A 22017-nucleotide genomic window follows, 5' to 3' on the forward strand; every position below is an offset into this window, starting at 1 on the left:
TTACTAATATTTGTCCCCAGGAGGAGAGAACATCCTCCGCAGCAGCACTAGTACCAAGGAAACCCTTTATTATTATTTATAAGTGCAGGTCTTTTGAATTACAGTAAACTGAGTTATTTTTATTGTTGATTAGAAGTTTTGTAAAGTGTGGTAGTCTAGTCTAGGCATGCTCTCTTTTTTGTTCCATCACTATATTATGACCAACAGATATTAGTCTGACACCCTCTCACATCTTAAGACAATGTGTCATAAGTCACAGAGTTTTCACTATTTGCAAGGCTGTTTTTTTCTGGACTTTCTTGCTCTTTGAAATTCTATATCATCAACATTATTATGATTATTATTATTATTATCATATAAAGTTAGGAACATGATCTGCCCCTAAAATTACTGATAGGACTTTGTATGTTTCCTGTTTGCTGCTGGAGAAGTTGACAATGTTCACATCACTGAACGTCACTATTTGCATGAGCCAAGGCCCAAAAAACCACGACCTACGATTACAGACAAAAAATTGGCAAATCATGTTTTTCCCCCCAGATATTTTACAAATTCCCACAAAAGTTCAGTTTATTCAACATATAAATGATGTGACTGCCTCTGATGCTTGATGTGCGTCTCTTATGTCTGTGCTGCGTTGTGTTTGTTTTTCTTTTTTCCTGCTGTTCTCGGGTCTCTCTTGCAAAAGACTCTTAATCTCAATGACACTACCTAATCAAACGAAAGTTATACTGAGAACTGCCGCTCATCCGATGTTAACAGTTGTATAATGTCTGGAGGAGCCTTGTCAAGTCTGAGAAAAACAAAACTCTGAGGATGTCGTCAGTTTTATCTCGGCTTGAGCTCGGAGACAGATTTCTGACAGAAAGCATGCTTTACAAACCCAAGGCTCGTGGGCATTATAACAAAAATATAATAAAATCAAGCCACCAGGTGCAGGATAAAGGACTTAGAGACTTAGAACAACACTAGGAGCTAAAAGTCAGGACACCTCGGCCTCTTGTAAGTCCCTGAACTTTATGCATGTGCAATAATAAATTGCTAAAGTGATCCTTTAATATCAACTAAATCAGCTGTGTGGACATCTGATACATAACAGCGCAGTATTTCAAAGATAAGTGAAAAGTAATATAGACCCTTATCAAGCATTAAAGATATCACGGCATGACGGACTGAACTATCAGCACTTTATTAAAATCTTCACTCTCTAGCCAAGAACAGTCTTGAAGGCATCATCACGGTAATAAATCTCACATCATTACAGGTGGATTGAAGTTACTCTACAAGTTTAGCACCATGAGGATACGGCTCTGACTCAAGCTGCCATAATCCATAAACAGCATTATTGCCTGTTTTATTGAACTCTAGCTCAGTTCTTACGAAGCTGTTGCTGCATCTGTACAGGGTCAACTGTTTACTGCTGTCATTACCTGTGCGCGCCAGAGAACACCTGACAGCATGTCAGCGGTGTGAGAGACGGCCAAGACACGTGCGAAATGTTTGTTACTGATTGAACACAATAATCCTGATCAAAGTTCCTCTGCAGCCTCTGTCTTCATGGACATGTTGACAGTGGCACTGAGGAAACACGCCGCTCTTGGAATAACGACATGGGCTCTGGAGACGGTCTGAGGATGATCGCTGTGCTGGTTGGAGTCTTTGCGGTTTTGACGGTAGAGAGTATTTGAAATTTAATTTGAAATCACAAACAGTAATTGAAAAATTGTCTCTGTGGATGGTTTAAAGTAAGAAATATCTCTCTTTGTGTGTTAGGTGCAAGCTGTTCCGACATTTACCGGTTGGTTCCTATTAACTTTACTGAGCACACACACATTAAACGAGCTCTTTGCTTGTTACTCATCAGCTTTAACAAAAAATAATTATGTTTCCTCCAGGTGATAATGCAGATGCAGGTGAACTGAGGGACGACATACCTGACATCAACAGAGGTACATTTTTAAAAACTCTCTGATCACATACTTTGCTGACTGACATTCATTTATTCTGAATTTCTGGTTTCTGATACTGATTTTCCACATTTTCAGACTTAAGACACCTGTTTGAGGGAGACATCGCTGGTGATGTAAGTATACAGCCTGTGTGGAGATTATGTTTGTCAGGAACATGAGAGTATTTATTCTGTGAGTTCTCAACGTGTCTTGCAGCCCGGCAGAAATGCAATCCTCGATGAAACAAGAAGATGGAAGTTTCCCATCCCCTACATCCTGACTGATTCTTTAGGTACGCCGCGGAGAACATTTCTATCAAGACGAAATTTGATGAATGGGTAAAACATTTACTGATTGGGAAATTCCTTTCTATTACTGCAGATCTGAACGCTAAAGGTGTGATCCTCCAGGCTTTTGAGGAGTACCGTTTGAGATCCTGCGTTGACTTCAAGCCGTACGAGGGAGAGAGCAGCCACATCTCCTTCACCAAGCTCTCTGGGTGAGCTGCAGTGTGCCAGGTTGACTCAGAAATCTTGGTTGTTGCGCAACTTTTATGGGTCATACTGTCAAGTCATCAAACTCAAGGAATTAAAGAACCAAAGATTAGGAATTGCTGGTGTGATGAAATGTCATTTAAAGGTCATTACACAGTAACAGTGCCTTAGGTTCACTGTTGAATTTTACCGTTTTATCAATTCAGATGCTGGTCGTATGTTGGAGATGATAAAACCGGCCAGAATGTGTCCATTGGGGCCAGGTGTGACACTAAGGCCATTGTGGAGCACGAGCTCCTCCACGCTCTGGGCTTTTACCACGAACAGTCTCGCTCAGACAGAGACGACTATGTGAAGATCTGGTGGGACCAGATTGAAGAAGGTGGGTCGATATTATTTCATTTTTGTTCCATTCAGGGACACAGTTTTTTTGAGTATGTAACATAAGAAGAAAATTTCCCGTTTGATATTAATGGATCTGAAATTATTGTTAACCCAGACAGTCTCACCATATGGACCAGTCGTTAGCTTCCTCTGGACCTTTCTTTTGTAGGTCCAACAAAACACCTACACCTGGTCAGTGACAATGCTACTCTCTCCTCACAGGGAGGGAGCACAACTTCAATAAGTACGAGGACGACTTCGTCACTGATCTGAACACGCCGTATGACTACGAGTCCATCATGCACTACAGGCCGCTGTCTTTCAACAAGAACGAGAGCATCCCCACAATCACCACCACCATACCGTATTTTAATGAGGTCATCGGCCAGCGGCTGGACTTCAGTGCTGTTGACCTCATCAGGCTCAACCGCATGTACGACTGTGGTGAGTGTCTCTCTGTCGAGCCGGTGAACATAGGGAAGAGCCAGATATATCTCTTTTTGGACATGAAAACAGAGTTAAAAACAAGCGCTTATATGATAAACATTCATGAAGTGGCCAAAAATACACCCGTAAATAAATGCTAATATTGCTCTGTGTCAGCTGGGTGCATTGTCCGTATGTGTTTCAAGTAAGAAACAAGTGCTATAGCTTTGTGTTCACACTGAAAGTAATACTGTGGCATTGTGTAGACTGACAGCTGCTGTGTGTGTAAAACACCTAGTATTTGCATTTAAGCAAAAAATCTAACCAGTGTTATAATATAACACAGAGTTCACTGCTATTTACATAGTGGCACTAAACAGATCAGTTCTCTCAAACTTTGCCAGGATCACTGTTATAATAACCACAGTGGCTGATCAGAGTATGTCAGTCTTTTTTCCTTCATCATGTGTTAATACTATATGCTATTAAAACAAAAGTTGCATGGTCATTCAAAAATGTGACGTGCAACATTTGTTCATCAAAAACAAAGTGCACAGTGAAGACAGCTCGACTGACTAACACCGTGTTCTGTGCGTCCTTTAAGTATTATTTGGTATAAAGTGACTAATTGTGTATTTCTCACTATTATAGCCAATGTAGCCACATTGACTGACTTAAATAATAATACCAATATCACTAATAATCCACTTTTTATACTGGACAATAAGCTACTGGAAGCTATTTGTCAGCTTAGCTATTCCTAATTAGCCAACGTTAGCATTAACAGCTATTTACTTTTTTACTTCCCAAGAGCTTCAGCCATTGTTGCGTTTACATGAAAACAGTTTATAATACGTCCTGTGAGCAGCGCTACTTCTTCAGGGCAGACTGGTTGCTACAGTGACTCGGTATCGGAAATTGATGAGATGGGCCAGGGCTAGCTGGTTAGCATGCTAACTTAAGTAAAAAAGTAAATGAAGTGAAAGGAATGAAGTTTGATTCTGAACTCACAATTTTTTTCTTCTAGACTGGTAAGTAAACAGCTGTAAACGCTTACGTTGGCTATGTTGAAATAGCTCCTTTAACATGATCTGGCATGAACTATTGCAGATAAAACTCACACCATAAATGGAGGTTAGGGAAGCCAGGCCTTATTTACATCATTATCTTAGCTGAAGTCATATTTTTACAGGCAGGTGGTGATTTCAGCTTTGTAGATTGACTGTTGATAACTGTCCTATTGCAGCCAGTACACACACTCTCCTGGACCAGTGCTCATTTGAGTTGATCAACATCTGTGGGATGATCCAGAACGAGCAAGACAACGCAGACTGGGTCCAGACGTTGAGCAGTCCAGCTGATACTGATCACACCCTGGTGGGGCGCTGCAGAGGTACTGAGCACATTTTCTAGGTCATAAACAAAGGTATAGCAACAGTAAAGCTCAATTCAATCCTAGAAGAAAACATATCCATATGGAGGTTAAAGTACTTGTATTTATTTAATGCAAAATATTTCTTTACAGGGTAGACACTCTGACTTAGCAAGAAAGGCTGCTAAATAGTGATATAACAACTTATTAGGCCTTTTTCATAGCAGACAATTTGAGTTGTCATAGTAGGAAAAATACAGCTAATAACATTAATAATGGCTCTGTTCTATTCAAGTGTCCCAGTAAGGCATGACTGTGATATTGAGTCAGCATGAACAATACCAGGACCCTGAAACTGAAACAGCTGAATAAAATTCAAACCACCTCTGGATAATTGTATTATTCACACCAGTGCTTTTCCTCCTGTGACCAGACTGTGAAAAGGCTCATTACCAAAATATGCACCGATCACTGCTTCTGTTTTCAGATGCTGGCTACTTCATGAAGTTTGACACGTCCTCTGGTGCAGTTGGCAGCAGTGCTTTGCTGGAGTCACGTATCCTCTACCCCAAAAGAGACGAACAGTGTCTGCAGTTCTTCTACAAGATGACCGGAGAAGCTGGGGACAAACTGGTGATATGGATCAGGACTGATGATGGCACAGGGAACGTGCGCAGCGTCAGGAAAATCCACACCATCACTGGTACTGTCATCAATAAGGAAACACTTCCATACACTGAGCATTGGACTGCTGGAAAGCTTATTTTTCAGGGTTTATTATTTATTTTTCTTAAAGGTCCCATATTGTATAAAGGTAGATCTATATGTCTTTTCTTGTTACAAAGCAGGTCTAGCTTCCATACTAATGCTGTGAAAGTATCAAAGCCTCAGTCCACAGAAAAATGAACACAGCTTGTATTCAGAAACTGAGCCTTAAAACGAGCCATCAGGACTTCTGTAACCTTGTGATGTCACAACAAAGCAGTCACTGTTATCAGTCATGCCCCAAGCCCCGCCCACCTGGACACGGCATCCAACCTTGCAAGATTTGGTTTCTCTGAGTTTTTTTACCTGAAATCTGCTATATTTCTATTAGATCACTTAGTAAACAGTCAGCCAATCACAAGAGAGGCTCAGAGCCTCCTCTCTTCTGATTGGCTCACTGACCTGTTGTTGCTAGAGAGAAGCCTGAGAGAGGAGATGTAAAACTGCATTAGTTTACATACAAATATATGTTCATACGGATATCGAGACTTCAAATAAAATACCTGAAAAGTAAAAAATATGGGACCTTTAAATATTTCATTCTTTCCATGTAGTGGTTGGGTTTATTCCATGATTGTAAGACTCATTTAAAACACAAACTGCAGTACTGAGTAGGTAAATGATTCCCCTGCCTTTTGTCTCTCAGGTGATGGAGATGATTCCTGGAAAATAGCCCACGTGACTCTCAAGGTGACAGAGAAGTTTCGCTATTTCTTCCAAGGCATCAGAGGTCCATCCAACTCCTCGGGCGCCATCTTAATCGATGACATCACTCTTACAGAGACTAGTTGCCCCAGTGCTGTCTGGCAAATCCACAACTTCACCAGCCTCCTCGCCACCATTCCTGCTGGCAGTCCAGTGAAAAGCAAGTGCTTCTACAACTCGGAGGGCTACTCATTCGGCATCAGTGTTTACCCGAATGGACGAGACAGTGTCTACCCAGACTACGTCGGCATGAGCTTGCATCTCTGCAGTGGGGAAAATGACGCAGTGATGCAGTGGCCAGCTGAAAACAGGCAGGCGACCATCGTTGCCGTGGATCAGGACCCTGATGTGAAACTGAGGATGTCCTCTACAAGAAGCTTCACCACAGGTAGGCCGTTGAAGAAACTCAAACTTTACTAGCAGGATGAAAGGGGTTGGTTCCCCTAAATTATAAAAACATTAACTGAAATTTGATACCTCTTAAGAAATAAACCGACAAAGACGAAAACACACAATACAGTTTCAGTTAGCTATGGATTTGTTTTTCGTATAAAACCTTGTTAATATATTAAAGATATTTTTTCACATCTAGTTTTCGTTATTTAGTTCGTTGTAGCCGATAATAACAACCTTGATTCCAACATATCGTACTACGCCTCTGACACCTTTCTGTTTGTTCTGTTTTCCCCCTCAGGCACTCACGCCCGCTGGAACAAGCCAACAGCTGCTTCAGGGGCAGTGTTTGATGAGAGCTGCAACTGTTACCGCGGCGACGACTTTGGCTGGAGCACATTCATGTCTCACAAGCATCTGCACAGAAGGAGCTTCCTCAAGAACAATGACCTCATCATCACTGCTGAATTCAATGGTGAGAAGTGGAAATGATTCTATTACGCAAAAATCTAATTCTTTTTCTTACATGCTGATGTCTTGTTTTGTTAGATTTGACCCACCTGATCAAGACTGAGGTGCCCGTCAAACCTGCTGCACTGATTGATGACATCACAGATGAGGAGGAGCCAATCAGTGAGGTGGAAGTGAGGCCGGAGGCTCCAAAACACAGAGAGGCACGAGCTGCCAACCCCTGTTATCCCAACCCTTGTTTTAATGGAGGCGTGTGTGTGGAGAGTGGAGGGGAAGCATCATGCAGGTGTGTGTTTGTGCTTTTGAAGGAGTGGATATCCAACAAGTTTTGTTCCCGTGGTAACTTGGAGAAGGTCTAAATTACATTAGACAGAGGCTGTACTCGGATGCGCCCATTTTTCAGAAATACACTTATTCACTTTCTTGCCAGCAGTTAAATGAGAAGCTCAATACTCATAACTCTAGTATAGAGCTACACCTACGCCTACAAGCACATTTAAAGCTGACTAATTAAAATGTTGAAACTCATTTGTTTAATTTATCCACAAACAGAAATGTAACATTCACAATTTGTGGTTTTATGGGGCAAATCTATTGAGTAACTATTTGTTGACGACAGCACCTGCAGTGGTGACTTTCCAGATTCTCGTCGTCACGATCAGTTACATCACATAACTTCCTGTAAAACCACACACAGTCTCTTTCACACATTTCTGTTTTTGTGTTGATTAAACAAATGAAATGCACTGTGTTAATGGGTGAGCTTATTCCTCTTGCCTGTCAGGTGACACGCTACATGTGGAAAAAAATAATGAAATAATTAAAGGTTTCAAGATGCGTATTCATTTGAAAACAATTTATTTTGCATTATGAAATTATATTTCACAATAAAAATGAATGTGTGTGTGCTGCTGCTTTTCAGGTGTGCAACAACCCAGACCACCTACTACAGTGGCAAAACATGTGAGCGACTGAACATGGACAGAAGCATTCTGGGAGCTCTGGTTGGTGGCGCAGCCGGGATGGTGGTTCTTACACTGGCCATCTTCACTGTCATTAGGAGAGCCCAGTGAAACGGACTATTGTGTCCTCTACGTTCATTCAGCAGTGAAATCACAGCAAAAGTAATAACAACACCGGAGGGAAATATGCGAATGGATCCTGGGCTGATCGCTGGTACACATTAAAAGATTTGTAGTTTTCTGTTTTAGAAAAAATGCAAATTAATACAGGGCTGACTTTTAAAATTTAGCTGCACTAACCTTAAGCTTTAAAATGAGGAACTTGGAGCATCCTGTGAAGTTATATTTTAGCATAGGTTTCACAAATAAGGAGATACATCATCTTTTAGCACATCAGCATCACAACATCAGGACGTTGAAAAGATTACTTGTAATTTTCCTAAAAATGATGTTTTTTTTCTCTCTAAATTATAACTTTACTCTTGTAATATTATAAATAATATAAATATTATAAATGATGTCTCCCAAGCTAACAACATTATGCAGGAGGACAGCATCAGTAGCTCTGTGTACCATAGTGGTTTATTTGTATGTTAAAAGTAATCACATGTAGTCTGCTAAATTAACTGTTATGAAAAATGTACGTTTGGATTCAAATATGTAAATCGCATGTGTGAAGAACAATAAAAGACTTTCTATTCCTTGTCTTTATTTCACTGCGTATATTGAGATACATATAGTGGTTATAGTGGCACACATAGTATACAGGTTATGGTTCAGGTCAAATAGCGTATCGAATAAAATCGTCAAACCAAGTCAGACACATTAAAAAGTATTTGTTCTATATACAGTCAGCGCTTGAAGTCAGCTACAATGCATAACATTAAAAACATCAGTGTTCTATTGAATAAGCTTTAGTTCATAATCAATCTTTTACTACGACCACCTTCACCTTAGTAACAGTCCAGGAACTGTTTTCTAACACAAAGCAAACTCTAAGTCATGTTCTCTTGTTGTCGGCTGCATGTGGAGCTGCATACATGTACATGTGAGCTGCTGTTTCTGTCTGCACAATCTGAAATGTAGAGACGACGCATTATGTAGAACATTTATAAACTGGATTCACAAATACACACACACACACACACCAAAAAAACCTGATAAGATGCTGGTTGCTATGGTTATTGCAGCAGCATCTGCCATTGGACCTTGCCGCACAACATGTGTTATAGTCACAAAAGCACAAAACGCATCCAGTGAAACATCTCAAAAACACTTGGATGGATTGACACTAGTTTTTGTCCAGACATTTCTCATTCTCAGAAGATGAATCCTGCTGACTTTCGTGATTCCTCGCGCCACCGTGACGTTGACACTTGTAGTTTTGAGTGAGCACTCCTGGTTCAGGAAGTGCAAATTCCAATTCATGTTTCCCATAGACGATGTGTAACATCATAGTTGCAGCACTTCTATTTCTTGGATCAATATTAAACTCATCTGATTGAATCCTCAGTATTAAAGATTATAAACCTCTTAGGAGATACCTGGTTCTTTGACAAAAAGTCGAAGGTGCAAACCTGTGAACATAAAAACTTTGGTGGGGAAGTTAACTACGACTCCCAAGGTGCAGTGCAGCACTAGTGGCAGGTAGAAGCTTAAGATTTGGGTGCTGAAAAAACAGAAAAATTTGCAGTTTAAATCAATTAAGCTCAACCTGCAACAACAAACTGCTCTGATTCACGCCTCTGACTGACTTCTTCCCCATGGCAACGGTGGTGGGCGAGAAAACTATTGACATTCCCATAAGCCTCTATGTCAGGAGAGGTAATCCATGCTTGGGGCCCACCAGCGGAAAAGGGGCCCCTCATATTACCACACTTTGCAATGCCAACTATACACCCCCTTAACGACAGTATACATTGCACTGTTGTTGCCCCACAACCTCCTGAATGGGGCTCCTGATGGTGTGGGCTGTTTCTACCCATTCCTACACTGTGTGTCGACACTGCTTTGTGAATGAGTGACGCTTCATATAAATGCTAGTGCACCAACCCAACCAGCAGCCCTCCAGCCTGAATCCATCTCCAGGCCTGAAACGTAACAGTATGTGTCAGTGAAGCTGCACCAGTAAATAGGAATACAATATAATAAGACTGACCTTCGTTCCCGCTTCATTTTTCTTTTGTGTATGTGGTTGAATTCAAATTCTTCGTGCTGTCACTCTTTCCTTTTGATTTTGCCTGAGGATAGAAACAAACAGAGTCATGATGCACAGTTTCATCGTACTGTGGTGTAAATTCTGAATAGACCTGACAGGTGAACTCACCATTATGATCTTGAACAGTTCATCTCGAACCTGTTAAATAATTAAAACAAAAGATTTCTTTATCAATTGGGCAGGAGGGAACATTTTGTTGGGCCCCCAGGCATCAAACCACAGCACAGGACTTCCAGGAGGAATTTCAGCACAAAGGCATTAATACAGTGTTGGTGCACTATCCTGCATAATTCTGTCTCTGTTTGAAAACCATTTGAAAACAATGGACGTATCAACACTGATAAAACTTATCTCCCCATTGATAAAATGACAAACCTACCTTTTGTTCTGCAATACACCCTGTTATCAAAATGAAAAGGCCCTGCAAGAGAAGACATCAGCGTCAACGACCTCAAACTGTGTTTTTATGTTCTGCTTTTTATATTTGGTTTGAAAAACTGACACAGTGTGAAGTGTGAGGTTGTAGTGATTGGGGTTATAGATTGATGTTTAAAAATGTGCCACCAATGATGTTTTTCAGAAATATCTACAGATCATCATCTGATCTTTCCCTTAAAGGACCTACATGGGGGATCATCCAATTCATTTTTTTATGTTGAATTAAAATTTTGAGCAGTCAGCTTTTGTATGTACGATACCAGTTGCAAACAAGTTTTAAAAATAGGGTCAAAATCTACAGATGTGGCTACACTTCCACAACAACCTGCTCCAGTTCTCCCAGCTTTGATTGGTGCCTTTTCCTAACTGTGAGTTTCAGCTCTTTCCATATGTTCAGTTTGATCAACGTCAGGACTCACAGCAGTTCAATGTTTTTCTTCTCATTCACTCTTCTGCTTTCAGATTTATGTTTAGATGGATGTATGTGGATGAATGACCTGCGGCTGAGACTGACATTGCTGATATCAACATTAACCTTGAGTGTGTGAGTTGCTTTCAAATTACCTGGAAGGAATTGAGGATGGTGAAACTGTAGTTGGCAACATGAAACATGGGATCGTCACCATCTAATATGAGTAGGAAGAAGCCGATGACCCATGTCACTCCGAAGACAGGTGTTAGAAAGACCACCACTTTAATGATGCTTTTGATCGTCTCCTTCTCATCTGACTTGCCGTCGGGGACCGAGGACTTCATCAGAGTAACAATGACGACCACCATGGAGAAGACATTTGTCAAAATAACAGTTCCCACAGGGAGGAGGAACGCATGCACAGAACCCTCCAACACTCTTTCAAAAAACAGCCAGCACGTGTCCTTATTGTAGTAGGGTTTGTCCGTGTATTTGGAATACAAATAGCTGCATCCCACTATCAGAATCGGGCAAAGATAGCCGACAATGCTGGAGAGGAACATGAAGACCCTTTTCCTCAGTGGGCTGAAGACAAAGATGAGCTGGTGGACAAGCATGACGCTCATGCACAGCATCCAGCTGAACATGGCCAAGAAAAACAGGTGTTTGCATATGGTGAGAACCAGGCAGGTGGAGTCAGAGAGCGTCTCAGGAAAGGAGGAAGCCAAAAAACAGCAGTCAGCGAGCAAGAGGAAAACGGCAATGTTCACTATCGCTGTGTGACGGAAGTGTGAAAGGTTGGTCTTCACCACAGCGGACCACACCAGAGTCTCGATGATGAGGAAGATCAGCAAGGAGCAGACGGACACCCCCAGGCCCACGTAGGTAATGATATCTAGGATATCAGTAGATATGTCGCTCTTGGCCATGAGGACAGAAAATGACGTCAGGTGGTTGCACTCACAGCGCGTACGGTTTCCGTCACTGCTTTTAATGACGCATCCTTCACCTGACCATTCCCTGTCTTCGATTTTCCAGAAAACACACAAAGGTATTGTTGATTTCATCTTCTCGATGGGGAAGTCCAGTGTGATTTCTAAAGCCGTGTCGTTGCTGTCCTCCAGTGTGACTGATAGTAGGAGGCTGGTGGCTTTCGTCCTGTGGAAGTTGTTTCTCAATTTATCCATAAGATTTTTCACAGCGACAGTTTTCATTATTCCTGAGGACTTGTTTAAATTCACGCCGATGTCAAACGCGGACACGTTACAGCCATCGCCTGAGCAGAATTTGAGGTCTACGTTTTGACTAGTGATTGTACTGGAATTTTTCACTTTGATATTTTTCACCAGACCCTCCACAGACTGAAGGTAATCTGATGACATGTTATGAGCAGTAGACGAGTTGATCCCACCCCAGCTCTTGTTCAACATATTGCTCGCTGCATCAACAAAATCCTGAAAGAGAATAAAAAATTATTTAAAAAAAAAAAAAAAATCAGAAGCTGAAGCACATTTTTCTTGCTTCTCAAAAATGTTTGTTTCTTAGAATCGACATATCAGAATCACTAAAATAAATAAATAAATAAAACTCTCAGCACAAGGTCTAACTAACTTCTGGAGCTTTCAACCACAGTTTGTGAACTTGTCATGAAGATGGTTCAGTTGTTATGACCTTAGGATGGAAATGTGGTCATAAATCTTTGGATGTTAACGGCCCCCCTTCATCTTGCTCCAGCTATCCACTCAATCCTGGTCGATGACCTTTGACTGTGTTCACAGACAGCTGATGATGTCTGTTTCTGGGGTTCATTCAGTCACAGTGGTTCTCATATCTGTCACATTGTGATGTCACATCCAGTTTTCCCCCTGTGGGGGTCGTCCCCTCTTTTCGATGCACCAGAGATGTTGGATGTTTTGTGACAGGACATTAGTTGGCAGCGTCTGTCTTGATTGGGTTGGGATTTTTTGTCATCCACTCCTTGTACCTGTTGGCCTAGAGTGCCCCCCCCGAGAGTGACCCTGACCAAGGTGTTATCATCTGTATAGGATCCTGGGTTGCCATAAAAAAACCATAGGATCATGGGACCATACGATCCTTTTCCTTTTCCTATTCTCATGTGAACTTGACGCTGTGAACCCCGTACGACCACCTGCTATCACATGACCGAAATTTCACACTGAGGTGACGTGATAACAACTAGAGCATCTCCATGACAACTGCTCCATTTAGTCCTGAGTAGGACTTTGTGTTGAGAATATTTTGGAGCTCAAAACTCCACATGTATAACAGTAAAAGTAATAATAATAATCATTGGGGGCTCACAGGAAAGACCTCCTCCTGCAAGGCAACATTTCCTGATCCAACGGCCATCACACTCAGGATGTTGATGGAAGCGCCAATGTCAGCCATAGAGTCATCGGAACCAGAATCATATATAGAGCTGTTCTTAAGTCCTGCAAATATATTCATGGCCACCTCCTGAATAGCCCCTAGTCCCATACTGAATTTCTAGAAAGTAAAAGCAAAATATCTCAAACAGTGTACAACAGAACACAACTTACATCCCCACACAATATGTTCATGTTTTGTTTTTCTTTTTATGCACAGAACAAAACTGACATACAATAACATATTCTAAAGACACTACATACACAGTATTATTCTATACTATGATATTTTCAACAAACCTTTGCACAGAGCAAAAACCAGATGCCTTTAATGCCTTTCGGTGATTTTAAATGTTTTATATCTGGACACAGATAAAAATTTAGCCGCATCCAGAAGGGCAAGTGGACTTTAACCCTTCTGGATATGTTATGATGTATTGTAGATGTTTTACATTTGGTCACATCACTTTCACTGCCCTGATCTGAAGTAATAATGTAATAACATTAAGTTTTACTAATAATGCAACTGACAAAACAATGAACATGTTTCTTTGCTAGTTTGCACATAGAGTTATAATAAAGAACCTCTGGTCTCTTTTCCGCTTGCAAATTTGCTTCTACTTTTTGTGCCAGGACAACTACGGTCATCACTGTCAGAGTCTGAGCTCTGACTTTTGCCACTGTTGTCACTGCGTCTGCTGCAGCGCACATAACTGTTCTCAGCCGACACAAACCCACGGGACATGGCGCCAGAGTTACCATCAAAACACTAAAGGGTCCAGCAATTAACTCGCTAGACACCTGGGTTCATGTAAGATTCCTACATGTTAAAATGTCGGCCTTTATTGCAATAATATCTGAAGTTGTCACAGAAACTCGAGCTGCTTGTGATAAGATAAAGATAAGATAAAACTTTGCTAACAAACAGTAGCACGAGCTAATTAACGTTTGCAAGCTTGCGGCCTAGGATGGTAGCTAATGGCAGAATCCGCTAAATCTAGCAACAAAGTCGCTAAGTTGTCAGCACTTTATTGAGCAACATTTTAATGATTAGCGCAAAGAGGTGATAAGCTAAAGAAACGGAGCTTCACTGGTCCTCCTGTGTACTTTCAGTGATTAGTGCTTTGCATGTAGAACTTTATAGAACCAAGTTGTGGGCCCCAAATTTCACAGTCAGGGCCATTAATGTACACAAATCAAAATAACCGATATAAAATGTTCATTACATCAAATATTGGCATTGGTAAAATAACTAATTTTAGACAAAAAAATATCAGATTGAACTTTATGATTTCAGCGCTATGAGCTATAAAGCCACACTCACGCCTGCTTCAGCGTAAACTTTGTTCAACTCTTCGCTGACGCAGGACGAGAACACTGGCTGCCAGGTAGTGCCGTCACAAGTGCGAGACTTAAAGCCAACCCTCCCCTCTGGACACGTTCGATTGATCACTGTATCTCCACTTGGGGATTTCGGCCAAAACTGGCCATTTATTTCCTCCTCGCTGCAAAACTTTTCACCATCTTGAAGAAAAAAATGTAACACATCATTGGACGATGCAAGAGAAAACAATGCAAATAAATGTGATTATAAACAAAACAAATAGAAGATTAAAATCAATTAAAAACATTTTATGCTTTTATTTAAATCAGGTACCATAAATTACTGGGATGTCCACTCGTGCGCTTTTGATTTGTTGTAATTTGTTTTCAAAAGTGACATTAACATATTGTGCTTCCATCGTTTTCTGGCACGAAATAGAAGCCTTGAAGGTATAGATTAGGGAATAATTCAAAGCTGCAATGAGAGATAGATATTAGTTTCAGGTTTGTGGTTGTGAATTTTACATGCATTTTATCATAATATTGTGAATTTATACTTGTGCTGATATTATCAGTGAAAGTAGTGTTTTTTGTGCAGCAACTAACAGAGGTAAAGAAAAAGGACAGATAGCTTGGAGAGGTTTGTCTTACATGTGTTGTGTAGTTCACTTTGCTTTATCCCCTTGAGGCTCCACCAAACCTTAAAGTTCTCTGGGCTGTTTAAGATGGTGGCAGTGACGACAACGTCTTTCTGAGAGCTCTTGGAACAGTCCAAAGCGAGAGGATTGATTTTCAAAGTGATCGAATCGGGCAGGAGAGCCACACTCAAATATGTCTTGGCTATATGCCTCACGGACCCTTTCATGAATCCACACTCATATGTTCCTGCAGGAAACATGTAGGTTATTACATGCTACAGCTGAAAGGGGCTGAATAGGACTTTTTTTTCCTCTCACTGATGAGTGAAATCAACACAGTTAAAGTCAAATTTAAATTTTTGTATAAGAAAAAGCCGCTATTGTACTTGCCTTCATATATGCCTATCACCTTCTGGAGTGTAACTGCAACACAGGACATGTATTCCTCTGTGGCACACCTGTAATTCAGTTTCACCACAGTGCCGTTGTTGAGCTCAAAGCGCTCATGCGGCCTGCTCATGTTCCAGCCAGCACTGTCCGTCGCCTCCTCAAATGTGCAATTCAACAGTGGGTCAGATTGGTACTGCACTATAGTCCCTGGGGTTTTTATGGTGACCATGCCTATGTGCAGAAGGACAGATGAATGCACAGCAGCACAGTATTTATGATTAGGCAAGGAGAGGGAGGTAAGCCTCCCAATGGAAGAAAATCCACTAGTTTGTGAGAAGCAAGTCATGCTTCCAAATATGAATCTGGGGGTAAGAGAGAAATCTGATCACTGACCTGCTGCATGTATACACAGATTTACAGTAAGCAGGTTAGTACAGTGCATGTAAACACATTCTCTGCATTAAAATGAACTAAATGTGTTTGAAGATCATCACTTTTGTTTTGTACCTGAAAAAGAGACACCATTTTATCAAAGAGGTGATCCATCTGAGCTTATTAGCACCAAGATGTTACATTCACACACACGCAGTTGTGGTCAGTAGCAAGAAGATGACGATCACTTCATGCATTGAACACAGGTGAGGAAATAGAGAAATAAATCATTTAAACAAGCGGCTTATAATGCACCGGATGTTTATATTTACCCAAAGATCTGTATTTCAGGTTGATTCATCGTTGTTTTTAATATCAAGTGGAAGCACACAGAAAAATTAAAAGGAAGAAAAAAAGAAAACCAAATTCTGATGCATTATGGCCACATGTTATAATCAGAGTGTATGCATGAATAGCTAGCCAGCATTACACCTAAAAAAATAATTAAAATCATCATGGTCCAAATGAATGACGATGAACTGTACAAGACTTTTACTGACCTAGAGTGTCGACCAGAACTATGGCAGTGAGCTGATATTCCACGTTAGTCACAATGTCTTGAAGACGAGAGGTCGGAAACTTGACACTGACGGCTGCCTCAAAGTCAACGGCGTTGGTCCTTTAAGATTTGGAGAAGATCAATAAAGATAATTTGTTGATGACCAAGAAAGTATCCATCTGGTTAATGACAATTCAGAGCACGATTAATGCATGTTGTTTTAGTTAGATACTGAAAAAAATCTACGCTAAAAGTTTACTTTTTCAGTTTCTAACCGAAACCACCTTTCCTAACTTTGACAGTGTCTTCCTTTCCTGAACTTAACTACATGCATGATGCAGTGTGTGCACCCTGGTCTCAGGTGTCAATGTAATACTCTTTGTGCACTCACCATCTACCTCATGCATCTCCTCAGGGCTAATATACTGTACCAAAATCATGTTGGAACTGGCACTTATTAGAAAATATTAGCACGCTAACTACGACGGTGAACATGGTAAACATTTTACCTGCTAAACACCAGCATGTTAGCTCGCTGATATTAGTTTTTAACTCAAAGCACTGCTGTGCCTGAGTGCCGAACAAACCTTTAGGCTAATCTCTGCAGGCTGCGGTCGGTTTTACTCTGGTAATCAATTTTTTTCAGTTCTTCTTTCTACGATGAGACCAGATCATCTCTTTATCAATTGTTCCATTGCTAAGGTTTTTTAAACAACGACAACAACAACAACAAACACAATACCTGTTATCAGTGAAGTTTATGTATTGTAAGCCATTCAGCTTTTCAATCTCCTTTACAACCTTTGAAAAGAGAGAGCATTTAATCATTATATTTGACTTAGCCTCATGGGTTACAGTGGCAAACGTCCTCTAGAGATATACAAGTGTAATTTTGTCTTGAGAGCAAATGGACCTTTGAAAATTTGTTGCTACTCCAGGCGGCTCCTGATGTACTCAGTGTCACTGATCCATTGATCTGAACTGTTAATTACAAACAATAGCATTAGTTTCAGTTCTGATTTCTACATGAATATTTGTCCATATGGGAAAAAAGTATAGAATGTGAACAAAATCTAACAACACAATAGTAACCACACCAGGGCAAGAAAGGCAAGCAGCGTTTGCCCAGTTAAAGCTAAGAATAGACATCCAATTGAACAATACCGGTGTGGAAGTGATATCTGTTTATCTGATACCTGTTTGCACTCATCGTGTAACTTACTGCCCACTTGTGGCGGAAGCAGGGTATCGTTTCTGAAAGCTAGCCTGTCTTCTCACTAAATAAATGCTGCAGCTCCCCAAATCCAAGTTCCCCTCCCCCCTACGTCTCCGCTCTGCTTCTCAACTACAGTCCGGACTATGAGGTGAACAACACTGAGGCTGGAAACTGTCAGTGGCTCTGCTCGTCTCTGCTTCCTTCTGTGTAAAAGTCACTGCAGGAAACTGAAGCACAAATACTTCAAGATTATAGGGACCCTTATTACATTGTGCCGGAATAATGTACAAAATACAATAAATAAATAAATAAATACTTGTACAACTAAAAAAAAAAAAAAAAGGGAAAAGAGCAAAATTTGTCACATATACGACTGTTACCATTGACTTTGGGGATGCAGAGCGGTGCGATGTGGGACACATTTTGTTTGCAAGTAGTTTCTCTGCAACAGCCGGTAGTGTAGCACACTTCATTGCTCCAAACGAACCCGACAGAGCAGTTACAACTGGTTTGATCTTCAATGATCAGGCAGTCTACAAAAGTGGAGCACAGTGGTCAGATCTTTAAATATAATGATTAAATATTCACCAACGTTCTGAAAAACAACAAGCTCCCTCTCACCTCACCACCTTATTTTAATTCCAATGTTAATAAACTAACTAAGAAATTAATGAGGAGACCTGTTATCCAGGATTGCAGGGGTTGTGCTTGGTGAAGCCAAATACAGACACCACTTTGCAAACATGCAAAATAAATCTGATTAACAAATGGGGGAATTAAACAGCGGTGTACTTTCACTTTTCACGATACCTGCTGCCACTTCGCTTTGTAAGATGGTCACTGTGTGGGAGCTTCCATTCCTATCGGTCACTTGGAGGTCAGTCGTCGCATTCAAAACTGACAGGAGAGTCTGGGATCCCAGTGTGACATTGCTCTCCACCATCAGCTCGGCAATGTAGACATTTTCTACCTCTAATAACAGAAAAATAAGTGAAAGTTACCAAAAAAAGAAAGAAAACAACCATAAAGGTGGTCAGCCTTATGGGCCCCTGTCAGTGGATTGTATTTATATATGTATTCTTAGACATTTCTAAAATACAGCTAATCTCTCAGTGGAAAAGCAACAATGGGTTTTCACACCTACAGATATTATCTAATGAATCGGCTGTAAATGATTTATGATGATGTTAACATGCTCATCACTGCATCATGTAAATTAATTTCAGTGCGCAGTAGGACTTCCTGTGTAAAGACAGTGTCACATCAGCAAAAACAAAAAACATATTTGCAAAATATTTGTTTCTACAACCTTGGTGATGTAATGATTTATAGGAATTTATAGCATTATTAAAAAAGGTGTGTTTTGCATGTTTAGGTTTCTGATTGCAAATTGTGTTTTGCAGGTTTGCACATTCAGCTTCAGGCTTGCAACTAAACTTTCACAAACAGTGAGGAACAGAAAACATGATTTTACAATAAATCCATCCAAGTTAATTGATTATGCTCATAAATCACTATTAAATTTTTATGCATTTAGTTTTAATGTTTAACTCATTTAATCCCATTTTTTTTATCCAAATCAGGTGTCATTAGTAATCTTTAAATAACCAATTATTATTTGTTTTCAATTTTTCTATGGAAAAGTAGGTGAAAATGTGTATTTTATGGTTGGTCATAATCGCGACCAATTTGTAGACTGAATGAATGTATTTCTCCTTTGAAGTCATCACAATCCTTATATCTCCAAGCACAGAAATTAAAACATGTAAAACTTATCTAGTACCCATCATTACCACTAGAATAATGCTATCAAATTCTAATCTAAAAATATCCCTTGACCTTACCGTTTAGCCGGAGTACTGGAGATGAACGGACCTGCAATGGCAAGAACAGCTGAACTGAATTAGTTTTTCTGTCATGGGTATAATTCATCATCTTTTTAGTGCATCAAATAAACATGGATAAACATACACACATATATATATATATATATATATATACACAATCTTTACAACTTTGATTTTAACTCAGTGAATATGAGTTTTTATATATATTTAAGACTCTAAATTGTGTGCGCTAAAACAGAATATTAGCATATAAAGATAAGTCACTTGGTCGTGGTCATGTACATAAATATATAAGACAGACTCACATGCACTTGTTTTTGACAGTAGATGTACACAGCTCCAGTCAGAAATATTAACACCCTGGACCACATTGTTACTCTGGGGGAAAAAAAAACACGTCACATAAACTAATAGTAGAACAAATTATGGAACAAGGAGACTGTTAACGCACATATCACTAACACACATACACACTCACCGAGCACTTTGTTTGGAACACCTGTACAACTGCTTATTCATGCAATTATCCAATCAGCCAATCACGTGGCGGCAGTGAAATGTATAAAATCCTGCAGATAGATTTCTGCTGAGGCAGCAGATGAATCCACGGACCCAACCTGCCTTGTGTCAACAGGCCAGGTTGGGGGTGGCGGTGTAATGGTGTGGAGGATATTTTCATGTCACTCTTTGGGCTCCTTAATCAATCATGGTCTGAATGTCACAGTCAATCTTAGTATTGTCACTGACCATGTTCATCCCTTTATAGCCTCAGTTTTCCATCTTCTAATGGCGAGTGACCACAGTGACAGACCTGAATCCAGTAAAATACCTTTGGGATGCGGTTGTGGGTTTTGAACATACCTTTGTTCATCCTCTAGTAAAAAAAAAACGCCCAATCTGGATTCTACGTCCTTGAATAATTATAGACCCATGTCCAAATTGTGTTTTTTATCCAAGGTCACAGTATCCTCCTACATAGAGACATGGGTAGGCATTATTATCATTTCTATGGTGATGACACCCAGGTATATATTCCTCTAAGGCCCAATTATATTAAGGATATTAAGGAATCTAAGGGTAATATTTGATGCCAACCTAAGCTTTGATAATTAAGTCACATGTGATTCAGTCTTGTTTTTACCAGCTCAGGATCATTTCTAAAATCAGATCATTTCAATCAATCACTGACTTACAAAGGTCAAAGTTGTACATACATTTATTTAGATTTCAGAATGATTTTATTGCTGACTTTTAAGGCCTTTAATGGCTCAGCCCACAATTACATCTCTGATTTGTTGATATGGTATGTGCCTCACCGAGATCTGTGATCTGCTGGTCACCCCAAGGTCAAAGCTTGTGACTTAGTGTTCGCTATTAGAGCCCCGACACGCTGGAACTCTCTCCCGACCCAAATCAGACCCTTTACCTCTTTGACCTCCTTTAATTCTCTTCTCAAGATGCATTTCTTTCCGGATCTTTTTCTTTATTTTAAAAAAAAAAAATTTATGCTCAAGTACTTTGGAGTTTTCTTTTATTTTGTCAAGCACTTTCGTAACTTTGCTAAGAAGAGTGCTACATAAATAAAGTTATTATTATTATTACAATGATCATTTTGTCAAATAAAATTGAGCTTAAATAATCAAACAACATAAACTTAAGTCACACAGTATGACATTATAAAATTTTAAAAGTATGTGACTTTCTGTCATACTTTTATTTGACATGCTGTGTCAACACGATCCATTATTGGTGCATTTACAGTATTATAAATCAATAAGCTTTTATGACAACCTTATGAGCAGCAAGCTGTAAATATCATATTTTAGGATGTTGTACTTGTTTGCATCACTTTGCATTTGAACTATGAACACAAACAAGCAGGTGTTAGTTTTCAGTTTCTCCTAACAGTGCACTGTTCACAACTGCCCACATGTTGTGCCATATACCAAATATAGTCAATGATGTGGTTCAGTTCATGCCCACCTCATTTTCTTGTTGAGGTCAGATACGGTTTCCTTTTAGCCATTGTTATACTGCGGTTATGTAACACTGAACAGCGCAGACGGTCTCTTTAATTAACAACACATGAATGGCACAAACAGTGGGGCACAAAAGTCTGAGACCATTCTCCCATTCACTTGAATGGGATGCACAAATATGCAGATGTTCATTAACAGACAGGTATATATGAGTCATGAATACACACTTGCTCGCTGAAATACCCCACTGATAATAATGAGAATTATGATTCTTTTTGAAGGTTACAATGTCCATTATTGTTAGAGATTTTGGTACG

The 22017-nt window shown here is 40.0% G+C and overlaps 2 protein-coding genes across 2 annotated transcripts; one reads left to right on the forward strand and one right to left on the reverse strand.

The window, feature by feature from the left end:
- Nucleotides 1–1610: 1610 nt before the first annotated feature.
- On the forward strand, nt 1611–8034 carry mep1a.2 (meprin A, alpha (PABA peptide hydrolase), tandem duplicate 2). The gene is made up of 13 exons (XM_056363466.1): nt 1611–1680; nt 1896–1949; nt 2046–2083; nt 2166–2241; nt 2331–2448; nt 2650–2825; nt 3050–3271; nt 4500–4646; nt 5113–5328; nt 6037–6483; nt 6790–6963; nt 7038–7245; nt 7882–8034. Exons 1-13 carry the CDS (start codon nt 1611–1613, stop codon nt 8030–8032), a joined length of 2097 nt encoding a protein of 698 aa, XP_056219441.1. The 3' UTR covers nt 8033–8034.
- An 822-nt stretch (nt 8035–8856) lies between these two features.
- adgrf3b (adhesion G protein-coupled receptor F3b) lies at nt 8857–20592 on the reverse strand. The gene is made up of 16 exons (XM_056363467.1): nt 20583–20592; nt 18685–18846; nt 18255–18407; nt 17572–17639; nt 17401–17459; nt 16660–16778; nt 15713–15958; nt 15351–15584; nt 15034–15174; nt 14701–14900; nt 13312–13497; nt 11142–12443; nt 10519–10560; nt 10248–10277; nt 10080–10161; nt 8857–8996 (listed from the first exon to the last, which is right to left on the reverse strand). The coding sequence occupies exons 1-15, from the start codon at nt 20590–20592 to the stop codon at nt 10093–10095; spliced, it is 3021 nt and encodes a 1006-aa protein (XP_056219442.1). The 3' UTR covers nt 8857–8996; nt 10080–10092.
- Nucleotides 20593–22017: the final 1425 nt, after the last annotated feature.

This window comes from Seriola aureovittata, chromosome 19 (genome assembly GCF_021018895.1).
Source record: "Seriola aureovittata isolate HTS-2021-v1 ecotype China chromosome 19, ASM2101889v1, whole genome shotgun sequence".
Lineage (NCBI taxonomy): Eukaryota > Metazoa > Chordata > Actinopteri > Carangiformes > Carangidae > Seriola > Seriola aureovittata.

Excerpts from the sequence above, each read along its gene's own strand:
- mep1a.2 (XM_056363466.1), top strand. The coding sequence starts at position 1,611 with ATGGGCTCTGGAGACGGTCTGAGGATGATCGCTGTGCTGGTTGGAGTC. Across the intron at positions 4,647-5,112 it reads CCTGGTGGGGCGCTGCAGAG|ATGCTGGCTACTTCATGAAG; the intron begins GTACTGAGCACA and ends TTCTGTTTTCAG. Across the intron at positions 7,246-7,881 it reads GGAGGGGAAGCATCATGCAG|GTGTGCAACAACCCAGACCA; the intron begins GTGTGTGTTTGT and ends GCTGCTTTTCAG.
- adgrf3b (XM_056363467.1), bottom strand. Across the intron at positions 16,779-17,400 it reads ATAAACTTCACTGATAACAG|GACCAACGCCGTTGACTTTG; the intron begins GTATTGTGTTTG and ends CAAATCTTAAAG. Across the intron at positions 15,175-15,350 it reads AAGTGAACTACACAACACAT|CTTTGAATTATTCCCTAATC; the intron begins GTAAGACAAACC and ends CTCTCATTGCAG.